Source organism: Prionailurus bengalensis, chromosome C1 (genome assembly GCF_016509475.1).
Source record: "Prionailurus bengalensis isolate Pbe53 chromosome C1, Fcat_Pben_1.1_paternal_pri, whole genome shotgun sequence".
NCBI classification, from domain to species: Eukaryota; Metazoa; Chordata; class Mammalia; order Carnivora; family Felidae; genus Prionailurus; species Prionailurus bengalensis.
In genome coordinates this window covers 191984364-192001365 of record NC_057345.1, presented here as the reverse complement: position 1 = coordinate 192001365, position 17002 = coordinate 191984364, and the positions used below count along the sequence as shown (strand labels likewise).

Sequence of the window (17002 nt, the reverse complement as noted above, 5' to 3'; positions counted from 1 at the left end):
TGAGACCATTAACAGCATTTGTTTGTTTGTTTGTTTGTTTGTTTGTTTATTTATTTATTTATTTGAGATAGAGAGAGAGGGAGAGGCAGAGACAGAGAGAAAGGGAGGGAGAGAGGGAGAGGGGGAGAGGGAGAGAGGGAGAGGGGGGGGGGGGAGAGAGAGAGAGAGAGAAAGAGAATTCTAAGCAAGCTCCACACTCAGCATGGAGCTTGACACAGGGCTCTATCTTACGACTGTGGGATCATGACCTGAACTGAAACCAAGAGTCAGACTGTTAACTGACTGAACCACCCAGGGACCCAAGACAATCAACAACCTGAATTTCTCAACCCCACTACCTACAAATTTATCTATGCTACATACATCACTGCTACTTTCCCTATAATCTTGGCTCATCCTCTTCAAGGCCAACTGCTATAAAACTACAGTCTTTTTTTTTTTTTAATTTTTTTTTCAACGTTTATTTATTTTTGGGACAGAGAGAGACAGAGCATGAACGGGGGAGGGGCAGAGAGAGAGGGAGACACAGAATCGGAAACAGGCTCCAGGCTCTGAGCCATCCGCCCAGAGCCCGACGCGGGGCTTGAACTCACAGACTGCGAGATCGTGACCTGGCTGAAGTCGGACGCTTAACCGACTGCGCCACCCAGGCGCCCCTAAAACTACAGTCTTAATCCTATGCCTTTAACACTTTCCTCTTTCTTCATTCTCTCACAGCATCTCTTTCCTCTCAGTCTACAAACATGGTTCGGTGTTTCTTGTTGATAACAAAGAGTAGAGGAATCAAAACAACTTAACTTCTCTAGATACATCTCTTTTCTTTCTCTTAATGTTAACTTTCTGGAAAGATCACCTGTGCTTCTTTCTACCTCCCATTGCTCCTCAAGGCATGCCACTTTATTCTCTCTTGTCTGTCAAAACTCCCTCTCTGCTCTCTTGTCTGTCAAAACTCCCTCCACTGAAATGATAACTAATGGCCATCTCTCAATTTCCAAACCTAGTGCAACTTGGGCATCTTCTCAAAACTTCTCTAACCTTGGGACCATTTCCTCCTGGAAATGTTCACCTCCTTGTTCTTCAGAGATATGATCTGTTTACAGGATATAATTCATCCAGGCCATCACTGAGTCTAAACTGACCAAAGACTTCACTGAAAAGTGAAGATCAATCCTCTTGGCAACTGTAAAACTATCAAAACAAACCGGGCCCATCACATCTGCCATCCTCAGTCATTTCCCAAGAGGAGAAATCCCTGGTCATCCATTGCCCTCTGGGCTGCCACCTTACACCACTCTGGCCATATTCCCATGTGATTCATGGTCCCACTTTCCCCTCCATCCCAGACTCCTCCATTTGCCTTCTTGAGTTCCCACTATCCTTCTATGGTTGACAAGATGCTATTCACTTTCAACCTGTTCTCTAAAAATTTCCCAGCCTTAGTTGAAATCTACCTCTCCACTAAGAAATCTACTTCCCTTACAACCCTCATTCTCACCCATATCATGCTGGTCAGGGTTGGGAGGGAGCTCAATGACGTCTTTACTTCTCATTTCCACTTTCAAGTACAACGGTCACCTATGCGCATATAAAATCCCTACTCCTTCCCAGCTCATACCACCTTGCCATACTTCCCTCTACTCCTGCCTCTCATTCTACTCTACTACCTTCACTCTCATGTGACTTAATACTCCACAGCTCTGGCACATATGCGTTTCCTCTCTATCTACCCTATTTCCATCTTAATCATTCCTGTTATCAAAAATACTTTCCTAAGCAAACCACTGTTCCAAGGAGAATAAGAGGCATGCATAAAACCAGGGCCTACACTGTAGGTTGGAGCTAAGCCCAGTGAAACACTTCTGAGATCAGCAATTCCCAGCCCACATGAAGACAGGTGATCAAGAAACGTTTGCTGTTGATTTTGTCATGCAGCATAGTTATAGCAATAGCTGGATGATACACTGAGAATCAAATTGGATCTTCTTCCTCACTCACCAAGTTTAAAAAACCCTCACAAACTCAAAGCTCTATTTCCTAAATACATTTAATTTCCTTTCCATTTCCACTGTGATTCACTTGAACTTATGTCCACACCATCTCTTATGTGGACTCTTGCAATGGTCTCTTATTATTGTCCTTGACTTTCTGTTTTTCTTTTTGTCCTTCAAGTCACCACAGCAAAGTAATAGTAGTAGAATATAAAACTGGCCAATCCCCTTCTTTAATCGGTTTCAATTGTCTGAGCCTGTAGGATAAAATTCACATTTTTCCATTTGATAAGAATTCTGCATGATCTAATCTCTGCTTACTGGCTCAACCTTGTATCTGTTACTCTCCACTTTGCATTTGTGACACACTGAAATCCTTATAGTTTCATGAACATACCACGATGTTTCAAATTGTCATAACTTTCCATATGCTTGAAATGTGTTAGCTTATTGACCTTTTTTATTTCTCAAACTTCTATTTATCTTTCAGATCCTGCCATGGAAGCATTTCCTTACTGAAACATGACAGCCATCCCCCAATCCCAAGCAGAATCAAGCAATATTTCCTGTGAGACTTCTGCATTGTACTCTTTAGCACAGACATACCAAACCAATATTTAATTAGGCATTTATATGTCTTTTTCCCCTACCATTTCATAAAAAAATTTTTCTAAGACAGAGACCATGTCTTACGTCATTTTCTATCTCAGGTACTTGATATAACACCTGTCACAGAATGGGCACTTAATAAACATGAGTAGAACTGAAATAATTAATTTTGAAATTTGATTTGTAAAAATATGTAGACTCTATCTACTCATGAAATTCAGAGATGCACACACCTGCACCATATCCGAGTAGCAAAGACTCTAACCGCATTTCTAAGAAGGCTGATAGATTTATTTCTAATTCAATTTGATTCATTGAATTTTAGAGACCAGACTATTCAGTAACCTTTTACAACATAGGAAATACCAGAGTCGCTTCATAATCAAGTTTGTATAGGAAGAATCCTATATATATTGCTATTTTTTAATAACATCCTGAATCCCATGGAAAGGTAAACCAAGCTGGAGGATGTGAGAAGGTATATATTTCTCGTGATGAAACTTATATTTAACCAATATAACAAATGACCAAAGCTTAGAAATTACCTAATAAAGATTTTTGTCCAAAACTATAGCCATATAGCATTACCTTAACCAACTAATGAGGAAAGAAACAGAGTTTAAGTCCACTACCTACTGACTCTAAGATTTAGGTCCTTATCAACAATAACAATAAAAAGCCACGAAAAGCAGTATCCAATTAAGACTCACGAAAAATGACCATAGCTGGTATTCCAAATTTTAAATGCATACTTTAATTTAGATAGTCTATAAAAGTATGAAATACTAAGACTCAACAAAATATATGAAATGCCACTTAATAACACATTGCTCTTGTATTAAAGGGACTATCTCATCACCTTTTGCTTTTAAGAGCTCTACTCTAGCTCTTTGGAAAGATCTAGAGATTTCTTTGGCCACCCTTGAACATTCAAAATATAAAGTTTACACACAATGCATTTAGAACAGAATGTACGGTCTGCCAAGTTGGCGACTTGCATATTAAACTTTTGGCCTTTGCCTTAAGGATACGTGTCACATGCACATTTGCTATAATTTATACACAATACATGCACATCACATGCATATTTTCTTATACATCTCTTAACTTGGCCTAACTTTCATATAAATATGTTATAAATACAAATAATTTATATCTACATACACGCATACACACATGTAGGGAAACAGAGGCAAAAATGATCAGATCAGATGTCTCTCCCAGGCTCACTGAGTTACTATGGTAACTTACCATAAGTACTTATGGTTACTTATTTACTTATTCCATAAGTAACCATATGGAATATATACTTATATTCCATATAAGTATAAGGAATACTTATGGTATTCCTTGTTCAGCTGGAGTTTACCAAAGGTAAGCAAGAATTCATGGGCTATCTTGATGTGTGTGTCATGTCTTCCAACTAGAACTCTATTCTTCTCAGTTCCTGGGACTGAAGTGTTAGGCACATGCTGGTTGAAAATCAACTGGCCAGAGCATAGGTTTTACCGCACAGTATCTCGGTTCATAACCTAACCCGTACTAGTTACCGGCTGAGAGAGCAAGTATTTAAATGCCCTGAGCTTCAGCCTCCTTACCAGTAAAATGTAAGATATCAAATACTTACTGGCTTCAAGGCACCTATACAGAGATATCCCCTTAGACTGTTAATGAATATTTGCTCATTAATTGATAAACTTATCTCAGAGAAGGTCTGGACTTACTGCCAACCGTTACTTTTACAGACTTGCCTGTTTTACAGCTATATAGACAGGTGTTTGAGAATGTAAGAAATTAAAATAGAAATAGGAAAGCTTTTTAGTCCATTTTGCTAATTAATATGTCAGAGCTCATAAAGAAGAACTCATCGGCTTTCTTCAGTACTGCATCATCTTAAAGAGCTGGGTCAGCAAAGATCTCTGCAGACAGTCAATACATATTAAAACAGTTCCAAGCAGTAAATCAAAACAAAAAAAATTAAGACAGAGTAAAAAAAAAGTAAAATTTATAAGTCCTTTCTGTCGGAATGTTGAGGAGCATTAAACTATCAGTTTAGGTGTCAGCTCAGAATGTAGCGCGCAGGGAAGGAAAGATTGCCTTCTCAGACATAGTTTATGAGACTGTGTACAGTCAAAATTAAGGTATAATTTTAAAAAAAGCTATGCCAAACTTGATGTCATTTTCTTCGGATTCTAATGTTCCTTAGAGTATTTAAATCATCAAAAAAAATGGTTTCATTGCTTTAAATATACCTTTTGCTGAAGTTTCTTTAACCCTCTGCATTTACTAACATTTGGGTTTCATCAGAATTCAATGAACAAGATAAGGGGACAAGTGAAAGACACCTTTTTGACTTTTAAGGCTCTCTGAAACTTGTGATTTTTCTTAAAGGAACCAATTACAAGGCATTTTGTTCTTAATCTGTCTGAGATGTCTCATCATTCCATAGACATTGACACCTCTTATACATGGAGGAAGACCATATAAGATCAACCACAGAATTATCCTGCCAGCTTCCTAGCTAAAGTCTGAAATACAATGCACTCAGGGGAAACCCCTGAGGCAAAATGTAGAAAAATCTCAAGAATACTGAATTGAATCCAGAAGGAGTGAGGGCACACTACATTTTGGGCCAAAAATGTTAGAATGATTTATCTTACCTGAGCCTTTGATTTGATCAGAGTTCTGAAGAATCAACCATTTAAAGCTTAAGCCCGGGAAAGGATGCCAAAAATATTGTCACAAATTTGGGAGGTACCCAAGGCAGACCAACAGATGGAACTTGGCACGAAATGGCTCTCTACACTCTCCATAGCTGACTCAGAAGAAATTTTAACTCCAATGAATTTATTAAAATGTTGAATATCATCCCAAATAAGAGGATGGATGATAGATTTAGGGCAGCACATACAATTTAATTTAACTTCCTGATGGTCTTGGATAGTATGAAAGCTGCCCACATTTCTATAATTAAAAAGAGACATAGGGAGATACTCTCTCTTTTTAGCAAAAGAGATAATCACCTTTTTTACTTAAATATTCTGGAGAAAAAGATTTAAGGGAGAGAAAGGTGAAACAAAAAGACACCAAATGATCTCTTTAAACACTGGCGAGACAAGTATGATCATGGAACATTAGACATTATAATCCAACTAGTAACTTGCTTAGTGGTCACAGACTGTAGCAGAATGAGACTTCAGTTATACATTAGGTGCATTTTGAAAATGATTTTGTAACTGAAAGACATTACCAGAATCAAAAGGACCCTTAATCTTTCACTGTCACTGCCACGACCGCCACCAAAGCTTCCCCAGAAACTGCTCTGCATGCACGTGGCACACATAGGGGAGCGGCATTTTATGCGAGGAATGAGTTTTTGAGGACCACTATACATTCAAGACCAATTTTCCAAAGGAAATAAATGTAAAAAGTGGGGGAGGTTATATTCTTGGAGGATATAAATTTATAACCTTAGTTGCAGATTTTCCTTTAATGTGGCTTTGTATTTTCTCAGAACTGTGTCTAATGTTTTAGAGTCCGTCTTAATGTTAGAGGCATTAACTGTCTCACTTAATATAACTCTAGACTGAATAGCATTAGGCGATTGCCTCTCTGCTGTGTTTTCTCTGTTTTCTGGTTGTTCTCAGCATTTGCACTGATGTCACAGATGGCCAATGACAAGCTCAGTGATGCTGTGAGAGGGCACACGAGTACTCAGAAGTGTAAAATAGTGAATGTTGTATGAGCAACTCATTAGTGACCAGAAATCTTTAAAACACCCAATATATTTAAGCATCATGGTTCACACGGTCTAAAGACTGTTGGGACTATTTTTATCAACCAGCTGGAGTAAAGCTGCCATGTGGAGCTTACAATTAACCTACCTGACAGATTTTAAATTATGCCACTTTTGTCATTTCTTTTTTAATTTGGAAGTTATTTCAAGTTTTGAACTTAGGGTAATTCTTTATTAATATGTTTTATATCATACTATACAAAGGCATATTCAATTTACTAAAATACTGTAGCAATTTACTACATTGCAATTTATTAAATTCAATTTACTAAAATACTGAGTTACTAAGATGTTCTCATTTAAAAAGAGTGGCAGTAACTTTTAGTTACTGGCTAACAGGAATTTTTTAGGAAATTAAGTAAGATCAGAGTAAGATTTGATTTTCTGGAAAAAAGCCAGGAAGTTTATTTGCTCATTTTCAAAAACCAAACTGATAAAGTCTTAAAAATTGATTCTTTTTTTTTTTTTTTTTTTTTTACCTTGAAGCCTACCCCAGTACATAAAAAGGCTTTAATCTTCAAGGGTTAATATGTGTAGCAAAGCTCACTACAGCAGTACCATTTAGGATGCATTTAAGGTGAAAGTAATACAGGCCATCCTTGGGGTTCCTTGGTCATGAGAACTTCGTTTTCAGGCTCCTAAAAACACTTGTAGTAGTCGAGGATTTAATGGGCAAGGATGATGGGGAAAAGCAGCATGTTGCAGTTTATCACTTCCACAAAAATCTTTTCTTTCACAGTGATCTAACCTCTTAGGCTCTTTATTAGGAGGAGCAGAAAAGAAAACAATCTAAGAGTTGTGAACCAGCCCTTCCCTGCTGTTATCACAAGAGAATATGGAGAAAGAGGAAAAGAAACAAAAAATCATAATCTTGCCCTGGAACATGATAGAAGTAATGAAGCATCAAGGCCACTTACTGCTGGAAACATAATTAGCACATAAATGCAGGAGACACTCGGTGACAGGAAAGACTTCTTTGTTTCAGAAACAGGGTTGGGGGGGCATGTCAACAAATTGTAACCCTTCTGTTATTTGGAGTGGCAAGCCTAAGAGTAAAATGGACACTTTCTCCCAGATAATGCACCCGTAGAGGAAAGGGATCTCACTGTAGTATTTGCTAGCTTAGTAGCCTTAAGTGTTTTCAACTAACGTGAAAAAGCAAGGAAGAAGGGCATAGAGACAGAAGCAGGCCACTTGCTAATGAAGGGAAAGTTTGGATTTTTGCCATGAAGGTATCACATACATAACACAGAAAGATCCAGAAGACCCTTAGGGATCCCTGTGGACTTCCTGTAGAACCTCTAAGGAAGGTTCATTCATTCCTCAGTCAAAAGAAAGATAAGATGGCCATTTGGGGTGTGATCCCCTTTGATGACAAGCAAAAATATTATTCCTTTTTGAGGGCAGAGAAATGATGACACTTTTCTTATTCTGGAGCTCTTTGTAACGTGCAACTCATCACAGGAAAGAGTTTCAAACTTCCTTGGATTTTCCTTACAATTTGTTTGTTGTTTTAAGTGTTCAGCTGGCTAACAGGTTTAAGAGTTTGGGTTTTAAAATTATTAGTTTTTGGAAACCTTTATTCTTTCCTCTCAAACATTTTGAGTCAGCATACGTTATGCCACTACACACACAGCCAGGCAATAATTCATCTTTGTGGAAGTCGGAGACATCTCATGTATTAATTAGCAAGCCTTTCAGTGACGAGTGGATGGAAATAAGTTCCAACTGCTACTCAAACGCAGCCAGCAATTTCCAGGAAGGAGGATCTAAAGTCAGCTATGAGGAGTTTCTTACCCGATTTGTGATCAGCCAATGAGTGGACTTTGCTTTCATCTGGCACTGAGAAGAAATAAAAGAGACAAGGATCAGGACTGCTTGTAAATCAGCCATTTTTTGAGCAATAAATTGATATAGATTCATAAGTTAAGTCCTTTACTGGAAAAATTTTGAGGAAAAAAAGTGTTCCCCAGACTACCTGGGGCAGCTCATTTCTACTGGTAGATATTTCAAAGGCAGCTATGAAGAAATATATATATATACATTAGATCATTTATGAATATAATTTCACTTTCTTTTAATTTTCAGTACTCTCAGCTCTTTTAACTGGGCTATGGTTTTCATGCCTGCACAAGGAGAAATTAAACTCAAGGGCCTAGAGATGTACAATATATAATAAAATTCTTTGAGTGTAATAGCTATATATATATATATATATATATATATATATATATATATACACATACATACACACACACACACATACACACACACACACACAATACTCCAGGACTGGACTTCTATATCTGGTCAAAATGGAGTAAAAGGAAACAGATTTACAATCCCTCTTGAAAAAAAATTAAATACATAAAACATGAAACAATGGCAATTAAGATTTTAGATGTTAAGCAGCAGAGACAGAAAACAAGTGAGGTGAATCTACACTTGTTCTAGCTTATCTTCTGGAGAAAGTTTCCAGGCTGTGGTATAGGGAGGGAAACACAGCGGAGCTCAGTAAGCACCCAGTCTAAGGACTTCGAGCTGGATGTCCAGGGAAGCTAAGGTAGGTGTAGTTTGCTGGCAGAGAACTGGAGAGTATACAGAACTCTTTCTGAGATCTGCAGAGAATCGCCTCACGTCTCCAGTTGAATACTGATGATTACACACATGTGAGGAAACTACCCACGACCCGGAAAAGAACCACCCAAAAGTATAACAGGAAAAGTGTCGCAAGTTCACACAGAGCTGGGAATAGTATCTATTCCCAATAGCCAGAGTAAAAAGCTTCATAATTGAGGGCCATCAGTTAGAATATGAAGAAAAACCTTGTTTCGGTAGTGAAAAAACAATTAACCCCAGATAACATAGCTCTGGTGAAACGCATACATTTTCGAAAGACACAAATTACCAAAGCTTATGTAGGAAGAAATATATAAGCTGAAAGACCCTCTAGTTTTTTTGTTTGTTTTTAATGAATTTGTAGCTGGAACTTTCCCATCCAAAAAGTCTAGACCCAGATGGTTTCACTGATGAATTCTACCAAACATTTAAGGAAGAAATCACACTAATTCTATAGAAATTCTTTCAGAAAATTCAGAGGAGGGAATATTTCTCAACTCATTCTACGAGGCTGGCTTGATGTTGAGACTAGCACCAGACAATGACATTATATGAAAGCTATTACCTAGTATCGCTAAAAAACATAGATGCCAACGTCTTAATCCTTAAGCACGTCTGCATGGGTTATCACTTCAATATTCAGCAACAGTTGTTCATTATTTTCTATGTGCCATTGACCAAGTTAGTCTATAAAAATCTGGTGTTCAAGGACTGAGCAAGGTGAAGTGAACTTTGCTGACAACGTTTTTCCTAACACTAGACTGGTGTCAAAGGAGTGCACGTCTCCTCCCTTTGCCTACACCATGAAGTCATACTTCACCAACCTAGTCACATATGTAGATCTTCCTGCTCCCACCTAGCTCTCCTTTTCTAAGCTATGACTTTATTGTTTAGAGAACAACACTACATGTCTGCAATTTTCCTAGTATTAACTTCTTAAAAATCTTTGAGACTTTTCTTTGTATTTCTAGTTAGAGATGTCCGTCCATATTCCTCAGGTTCCAATTGTGTGCCAAATTCTAGCCTTCTCAGGTTGAAAAAAAAAAAAAAAACTTAAAGTGGAATCTACAGTATAAAAATATTGGAAAATGACCATAATTAAAAAACAATACTACTAGTGGCTAATACTAATTGAGCACTTGTAATATGTAGCTTCTGTCCTATGCACTTTATAGCTAATAACTCATTCAACCCCAACAGCGACCTGTAAAGACAGGTATTATTATTATCATTTATTATTGTACTTTACAGATAAAGAAACTGAGGCATACTTCACAAATGAAAGATCTAGAACTAAAATACTGCACTCTTAGCCATTCTACTATATTTGTGATAAGTCACAGAAGAGTTTGTTATATTCTTTGAATATGAGTAGCATGAATGTAAGAAAACATTTTATAAACATTTATATGTTAGGAAACTAGTATCCTTTATATTTGAATATATGTTATTAATAGAAGTCTTTCTGTGGTGAGAAATGCCAACAAGTGTTAGCTGTAATTTTCTTTAACATGTTTGGAAATTTGAAGTTCTAATGGGTTCAAGCTAACATATTCATCCCCATTTCACAAAAGAGATACCATCAGAGTTAAAATCCAGACTTGGAAACTTGCTAGTCAAATGCAATTTGTTATAACTCCTCGAGCCTCAATCTCATCATATATGAAATGAAGATAATATTGGGGCATCTGGGTAGCTCAGTCAGTTAAGCATATGACTTCAGCTTAGATCGTGATACCACGGTTCATGAGTTCCAGCCCCATGTTGGGCTGTGCTGACAGCTAAGAGCCTGTAGACGGGTTTGGATTCTGTGTCTCCCTCTCTCTCTGCCCCTCCCCTGCTCATGCTCTGTCTCTCAAAAATGAATAAATGTTAAAAAAAAAACATTTAAAATGAAAATAATACTGTTTCCTCCAAAGTCTTAAAGTGAAGATTGTATGTGTAAATTTATGCAAGGTACTTAGAAGATCATATAGTAAGTGCTTAATAAATGTAGACTACCATCAGCATTATTAACAGGGACCTAAATAGAAAGGCAGTTTAACATGATAGCTAATAATGAGATAGATGTGGGTTGTATTTCAGCTTTACCAGGCAAGTTACCAAGTTCTTTTCAACCTTACTATCCTTGTGTGAAAAAATTAGATAAAAACACTACACAAGGAGTTGTGGGACTAAATGAAAAAAAAAATGTACAAAAACACCGAGCACAGTTGAAGGTACTTATTTCTCAATAAATGAAAACTTTTGATACATGAAAATTGTGAGAGTGGTAGCAGTTGTGAATTTGATGGTGGTATTTAGGATTTCATGTACCTGGGATTATAAAGGACTAGAGGTGAAAATATTTGAGAGAATACTATGCCTTCAGACAGGCACTTCGAAGCGTTATCTCCATGGATGATCCCACGTCTACAGCAGGTCTTCTCTCTCAGTTTACCTGTCTCTAGTTCATCTTGTAGTGTAAAAAAAGGCAAAGGAAATATAGCACTCAGACAATATAGCCTTATTATGTAGAGTTACTCTGAAAAAGGGATTCATACAAAGATAGGATTTTGTTATTTTGCTTTTGTCTTATTTTGATAGACATAAGTTATCCCATTAAATCTAAGCCAACTTAAGTATTGCACATTCCTCAGCCATATTAGGTTAGACATGGTACTTCCTTACTTTTTGACTGCACACTCTATTATTCTTAGTGGGAATACTTATCATTATTTTAATTGACAATTTGAAATTCTTTAGAACACTATTTCAAAAAACAGTATAGAAAATCCAAATGGGTGATAGGCATAAAAATTAGGGGTCTTTCTCCAAAATATTCAGTGACACAGATGTCTATCTTTAGGACAGAAGATAAATGAATAAACATAATAGAAAAGAGAGGGGACTGTAATGACTTAATTAATAGAATACACTTTATTTAAAAGGTTAAATTGGGAACAATCATCTTTTATGCACACGCTTAGTGCTGGGAAGTGATTTAAATAATAGTAGCAAATGAGAAAATGAGGTAAAATTACACACACTACCACTACTTTTTTTTTTAAATGACAAGTGTTATAATTAATACTCAACTTCCTTTATAACTCACATTACCTTAGAACTACTATAAAGTTATCTCTGGGGGGCTGGAGCTTAAGTCTAGTCATTTCACTGCATAATATTTGGATAGCACAGCAATTGGAATGGTAGCAGTATGAATATGACAGGTGTGTCATATTCAGATGCAACCTTATTTACAAGAGGTTGAAAAATGAGTGGGCTGGGTGTGGTAAAGGTCTTCCATTCCAAAATGGTGAGGCACCAAAAGCACCAAGTGAGAGAGTGTTGATGGATCAAGAGTCACAGTTTCTTGTTCTGGTTCTGATGATGGATTTTTTTTCTTTCTTTGGTTTGTTCATTCCTTCTTTTAAGTTTCCAGAACCTATTGTATTCCCTTTTTCATCCTTCAGTTTTACCCAAGGACAGGTACTACTTGCTCTTGATTACTTAAAGGGATATTACAGTAATCAAAGCGACATCAGTGAAATGTTGGGACCTTCTGAAGATGAAATTCATGGCCATTTCTATTGTAACTGTTATTAAATACTTAGAGAGCACTGTGGACTTGCTCTTTTTTTCTCTGAATTTATTTAGATAATGGGATTTCTATACTGAGCTCATGCTTCCAGGCCTTCAACTCAAGACTGATGGACACTGATTTAATTCTTGTAAAGTGCTTCATAAGCAGGACACTCTTTGGTTTGGATGTTGGTTAATTCCCTGGTGCATCCTCGGGTTCAGGAAGACTTTCTTGAGAAACACAGCAACCTGATGGCCCATGTTTCTAGTTATCTTGGTTGTAGCCCTCTGAAGCTAATTAGAACTGCTCAACATTTAATGGCACCTTTTACAAACTGTGGAGAAACACACAGAGTCTTTTGACTCCACCAGGATCATTGTTAGAATTGAGAGAAACCATAAACCAAAAAAATATGGGGAGAAAATCTGTGAAAAAGATGGCACCCTGAGAGCTTATTAGAGACAAACATTAAAGTGCTTTTAATACATACATTGGCTTCCCAGTAGGATACATTTATGTTAATACGGTGATCACTTAAAATATTTTATTCTTTTGTCAAGCCTTCTCATACACTTCAAATGCATTCTCACTGGGGGAAAACAATCCCCTTGCTTATTGATAGCATTTGATATGCATTCTATAACATAAGTGACTATTAGGGACTGCACTTGCTTAATAAAAATTTGCAGAACAGTGGCAGATTTGGTGAGTTAATGGGCCCCATATGCTCTACTTATGCTGACAGAAGACAGTGTATTGCTAACATGCACAAATCTCTTCAGATAAAAACTGCCATCAGCTACAGTTACTCTTTTTGAGAATGCCAACACTATGTCATGAATGGGAAGATGCAAATGTGTTCAGATTCCCACTACTTCATACGGAGATACTTTGATGCAAAGCAGCACTCTAAAATATGATTCAGTGCATGTCTTTCATGCACAGAACTCTGTTTCATTTAATTTTTACTTCCATATCGTTGACATAGTAGAGATTGCAGTTTTGAAGGTGATGTTTGGTGCAATAAAAATCTATCTTCTAATGAGGCCATAAATACTTCTCTTTGGGTAGTTTGCTAGGAAACTAAATATCAAGTAATTCCTTGATGGTTAATAAACTTGTTTCCAAGACCTATTCCTTCAGAACTTAAAAAAAATGATGTGGTTGCCAATATTAAGAATCAATTTTCTTCTCTTTAACAGATCAATTTCTGTGCCACTGATTGATTTCCAGAATTTCTGAGAAATACAAACCTATTTCAAGTTGTAAATTAAGTTCTCTTCTTAGTAACCATAAACTATTACTGCATTAATTTATTGTGTTTTCTTATGGCAATGGCTATTTGGCATATAATGCTTCTCCTTGGGGAGACTTTCTTCTGAGTTTTCAGTACTATGAATTCTTAAGTGTTGAAAAAATTCTTCCACTTCTTGAAACAAATAAAAACTACAAAAGCAAACAAATGAAACAAGGCTTTTGCTGAAAAGAGGGTTACGGAATTAGGACAAGATGATGATGCAAATGTTTATCTCCCCATCTCTCTTGGGCAAGTCTCCTCTAAAGCACCATGTTCATCTCTGGATGTGCTCTCTGGCAATATGCTAATTTGAACTCAACAGCTGAAGTGTTCTTCTAATACTATAGGGTAGCCCCAGCCACTGTGCCTCAGGATAAAAATGAGGGAGCCCCTCCCTCAGTTATCCAATTTTTCATATTTTCACAACTTTTCAGTGATCTCTTTAGAATTCCCTTTCTTTCTCCACGCATCTTAGAAGATCTTAAGTCGAGGGTTAGGAAAAGTCCAACACTTTTCATATGTTCTTACACTCTTGCCGTGATCTCATCAAGTGCATTGGAAAAATCAAATCATTCCATCATAAATTTGCTAATTCATTTGTTTTGAATGCATTCAATAAACCCTGTCTTTTCCAAAAACAATCAGATACTCAATGCTGGGGTCTAATGAGGAGATGCAAATAAATAATACATTGATATGGTACAATGAAGTAACTAGTATAATAAAGGAAGGATAAGCTTTAGGAATATGGTAGAAGGTTAGACAGATATGAAGATTCAGAAAAGTAGATAAAGGTTTCAGGCGGCTGAATATTCAAACCAATTGGTCTGTTTGACAACTTTTAGCATCGGGGGCATCTTTACTAGTGATGGCTAGGGAGTAGCATGAAAAGAGTTGAAAAGCTGAAGCTTTGATGTCAAAGGGACCTGGATTGAGGCACTACTTACATGCATGGCTATGGACTAATTACTTAGTCTTTTCAAGCTTACTGAACTCATTTGTAAAATGCAGATAATGCTCCCTACCTTCAGTATGGGGCCACTTAGAGGATGGCAAAAGCTTATCCTAAAATCTAGCAGGAGCAGTTGGTCACAAATGGGTTCTGATTTTCTTTCACACCCCACTGCCTTTGCTAGGTTCTCTGAACTCTGGCACAGAAGAAGTATGTATCTGAACAGGCGGTGCAACTTCATACATCTATACAATGTACAAATAGCACATAAAATTCCTTCCGAATCATAATGAAAATTCATTCATTCTCCTGCTCTGCAAACATCCTTTAAATTCCACTTAAATGTCACCTGCTCCAAGTCATCTTCTTAGGCCTCCAGGCTGAGGTTAGAGACCAAAATTTATACACTTCTCAATTATTTGTGTATGGGTCCATTGTCCTCTAAAGTATGAGCACCTTAAGGGAGGTATATGGCTTGTGTTTCCTTGTTAGCTTAGAATCACGTTTAGCACTTTTACTCACTAATGCTTGCTGAGTGAATGGATGCAGCATATGTAAGAGTAAAGGAAGCAGCAATTTGAATAGGCCCCTTTATCCCAGGGCTCCAGACTAATGATTGGGACATATGTTTAATTGTGGTGTATATATGGTTAAATGAATGTTGAAACACACACATGTATAAACCTAGTAAAATTCCTGTGGTGCAATTTGCAGACATGTTCCTGGCAAGCAAAGGGTAGGAAAAGGTGACTGGAGTCAAATTCTTGGACTGCTCTAGATAAAACCCAAAACATGGTAAAACTGTTTGGAACAAATACAAATTCACTTATATTTTAAGTGATGAAGTGTGGGGGAAAAAATAATTGATAGACTAGGCATACCTCATTGTCCTTCTCTAATAAACGAGCTCTATGTAATTGACCACTGGGGTTTTAGTGCTTCTGTATTTAGTTTTTGGTTTCCCGGCACTAATCTCACTGCGGCTCTTTCACGTGGTAATGACACTTAAAAGAGCAGTTCATTCTGTTTACAGGAAATGTTACATTTCCAAAAAAACCTGGAATACTTGGTATAGAGGATACTCTTTTCAATACACAGAATGTGATGAGTTTCCAAAGCAGCAGAGTAAATAGAGGTCTGTTACATGACAGTTTCAGAAGCAAAAACCCCACTAGCATTTAAAGTTGCTTTTATTAAACATTGCATTAAACTGTCTATAATATATGCATAAAATATAAAGGACAACAAAAAACAGACACTATGTTTCAGCTACTAGGTTTAAGAATACTATTTTACCTTTGAAATCCATGGGAGCTCATGTCAATCTTCTTCCCTTTCCTCCTTACTCAAAGGTAAGCACAATCCTAAATTTTGCGTTTGATCATTTTTCTCCTTTCTTCATAACTGTACCACAAGTTTGTTCCCAAATAACATTCTTTAATTTTTTATCTTTCATTCTATCAAATACTTTTTCTGTATCTACTGATGTGATCATGTTTATGTTTTAATCTCTTAATATGTGACTTGTATTGATTTATTTCACATGGTAGGCCAAACCTGCATTCCTGAGATAAATTCCACTTGATCCTGCTCTTTTTTATATATTGTTGGGTTCAAGCTGCTCGATTTTATAACATAGTTTTGTACCAATTCATGAAGGATATCAAGGTAAAGGGTTTTTTTTTTGTTTTTGTTGTTTGTATTCTAATGCTCTTTTCTGGTTTTTGTATTACAGTAATGCCAGCTTCATAGACCGAGTTGGGGAAGTACTCTCTCTTTATTTGCAAGTGTTTCTATAGAATTCATATTATCTCCTCCTACTATTGTTTAGTAAAATGCACCAGTAAAGTTATCTGGACCTAAAGTTTTCTTTGTGGGAAAGTATTTAACTGTTATTCAATTTCTTTAATAGCTATAGGGCTATTTAGACTATTTCTTCTAGTGTGAGTTTGATAGTTTATCTCCCTCAAGTGATTTGTCCATTTCATCTTAGTTGTCAAATTTGCTGTTCATAATAGTGCTGTAATATTCTTTTATTATCTGCAGAATCCATAGTGATATCCCCTCTCAGTCCTGATAATGTTCACATGTCTTATTTTATCCTTATCATTCTTGTTAATGAGGCATTTTTATTGACCTTCTTTAAAAACTAAATTTTGGTTTCACTGATCTTCTC

General features: G+C 36.7%; 1 protein-coding gene across 2 annotated transcripts in view; it reads right to left on the bottom strand.

Moving 5' to 3' along the window:
- The window catches only part of PARD3B (par-3 family cell polarity regulator beta), a 1020722-nt gene that overhangs the window by 351254 nt on the left and 652466 nt on the right, over window positions 1-17002 (bottom strand). For both annotated transcript variants that reach the window (XM_043577601.1, XM_043577602.1), the window contains exon 16: window positions 8191-8235. In XM_043577601.1, the coding sequence (XP_043433536.1) occupies window positions 8191-8235 (45 nt within the window). The remainder of the gene's footprint in view (window positions 1-8190; window positions 8236-17002) is intronic.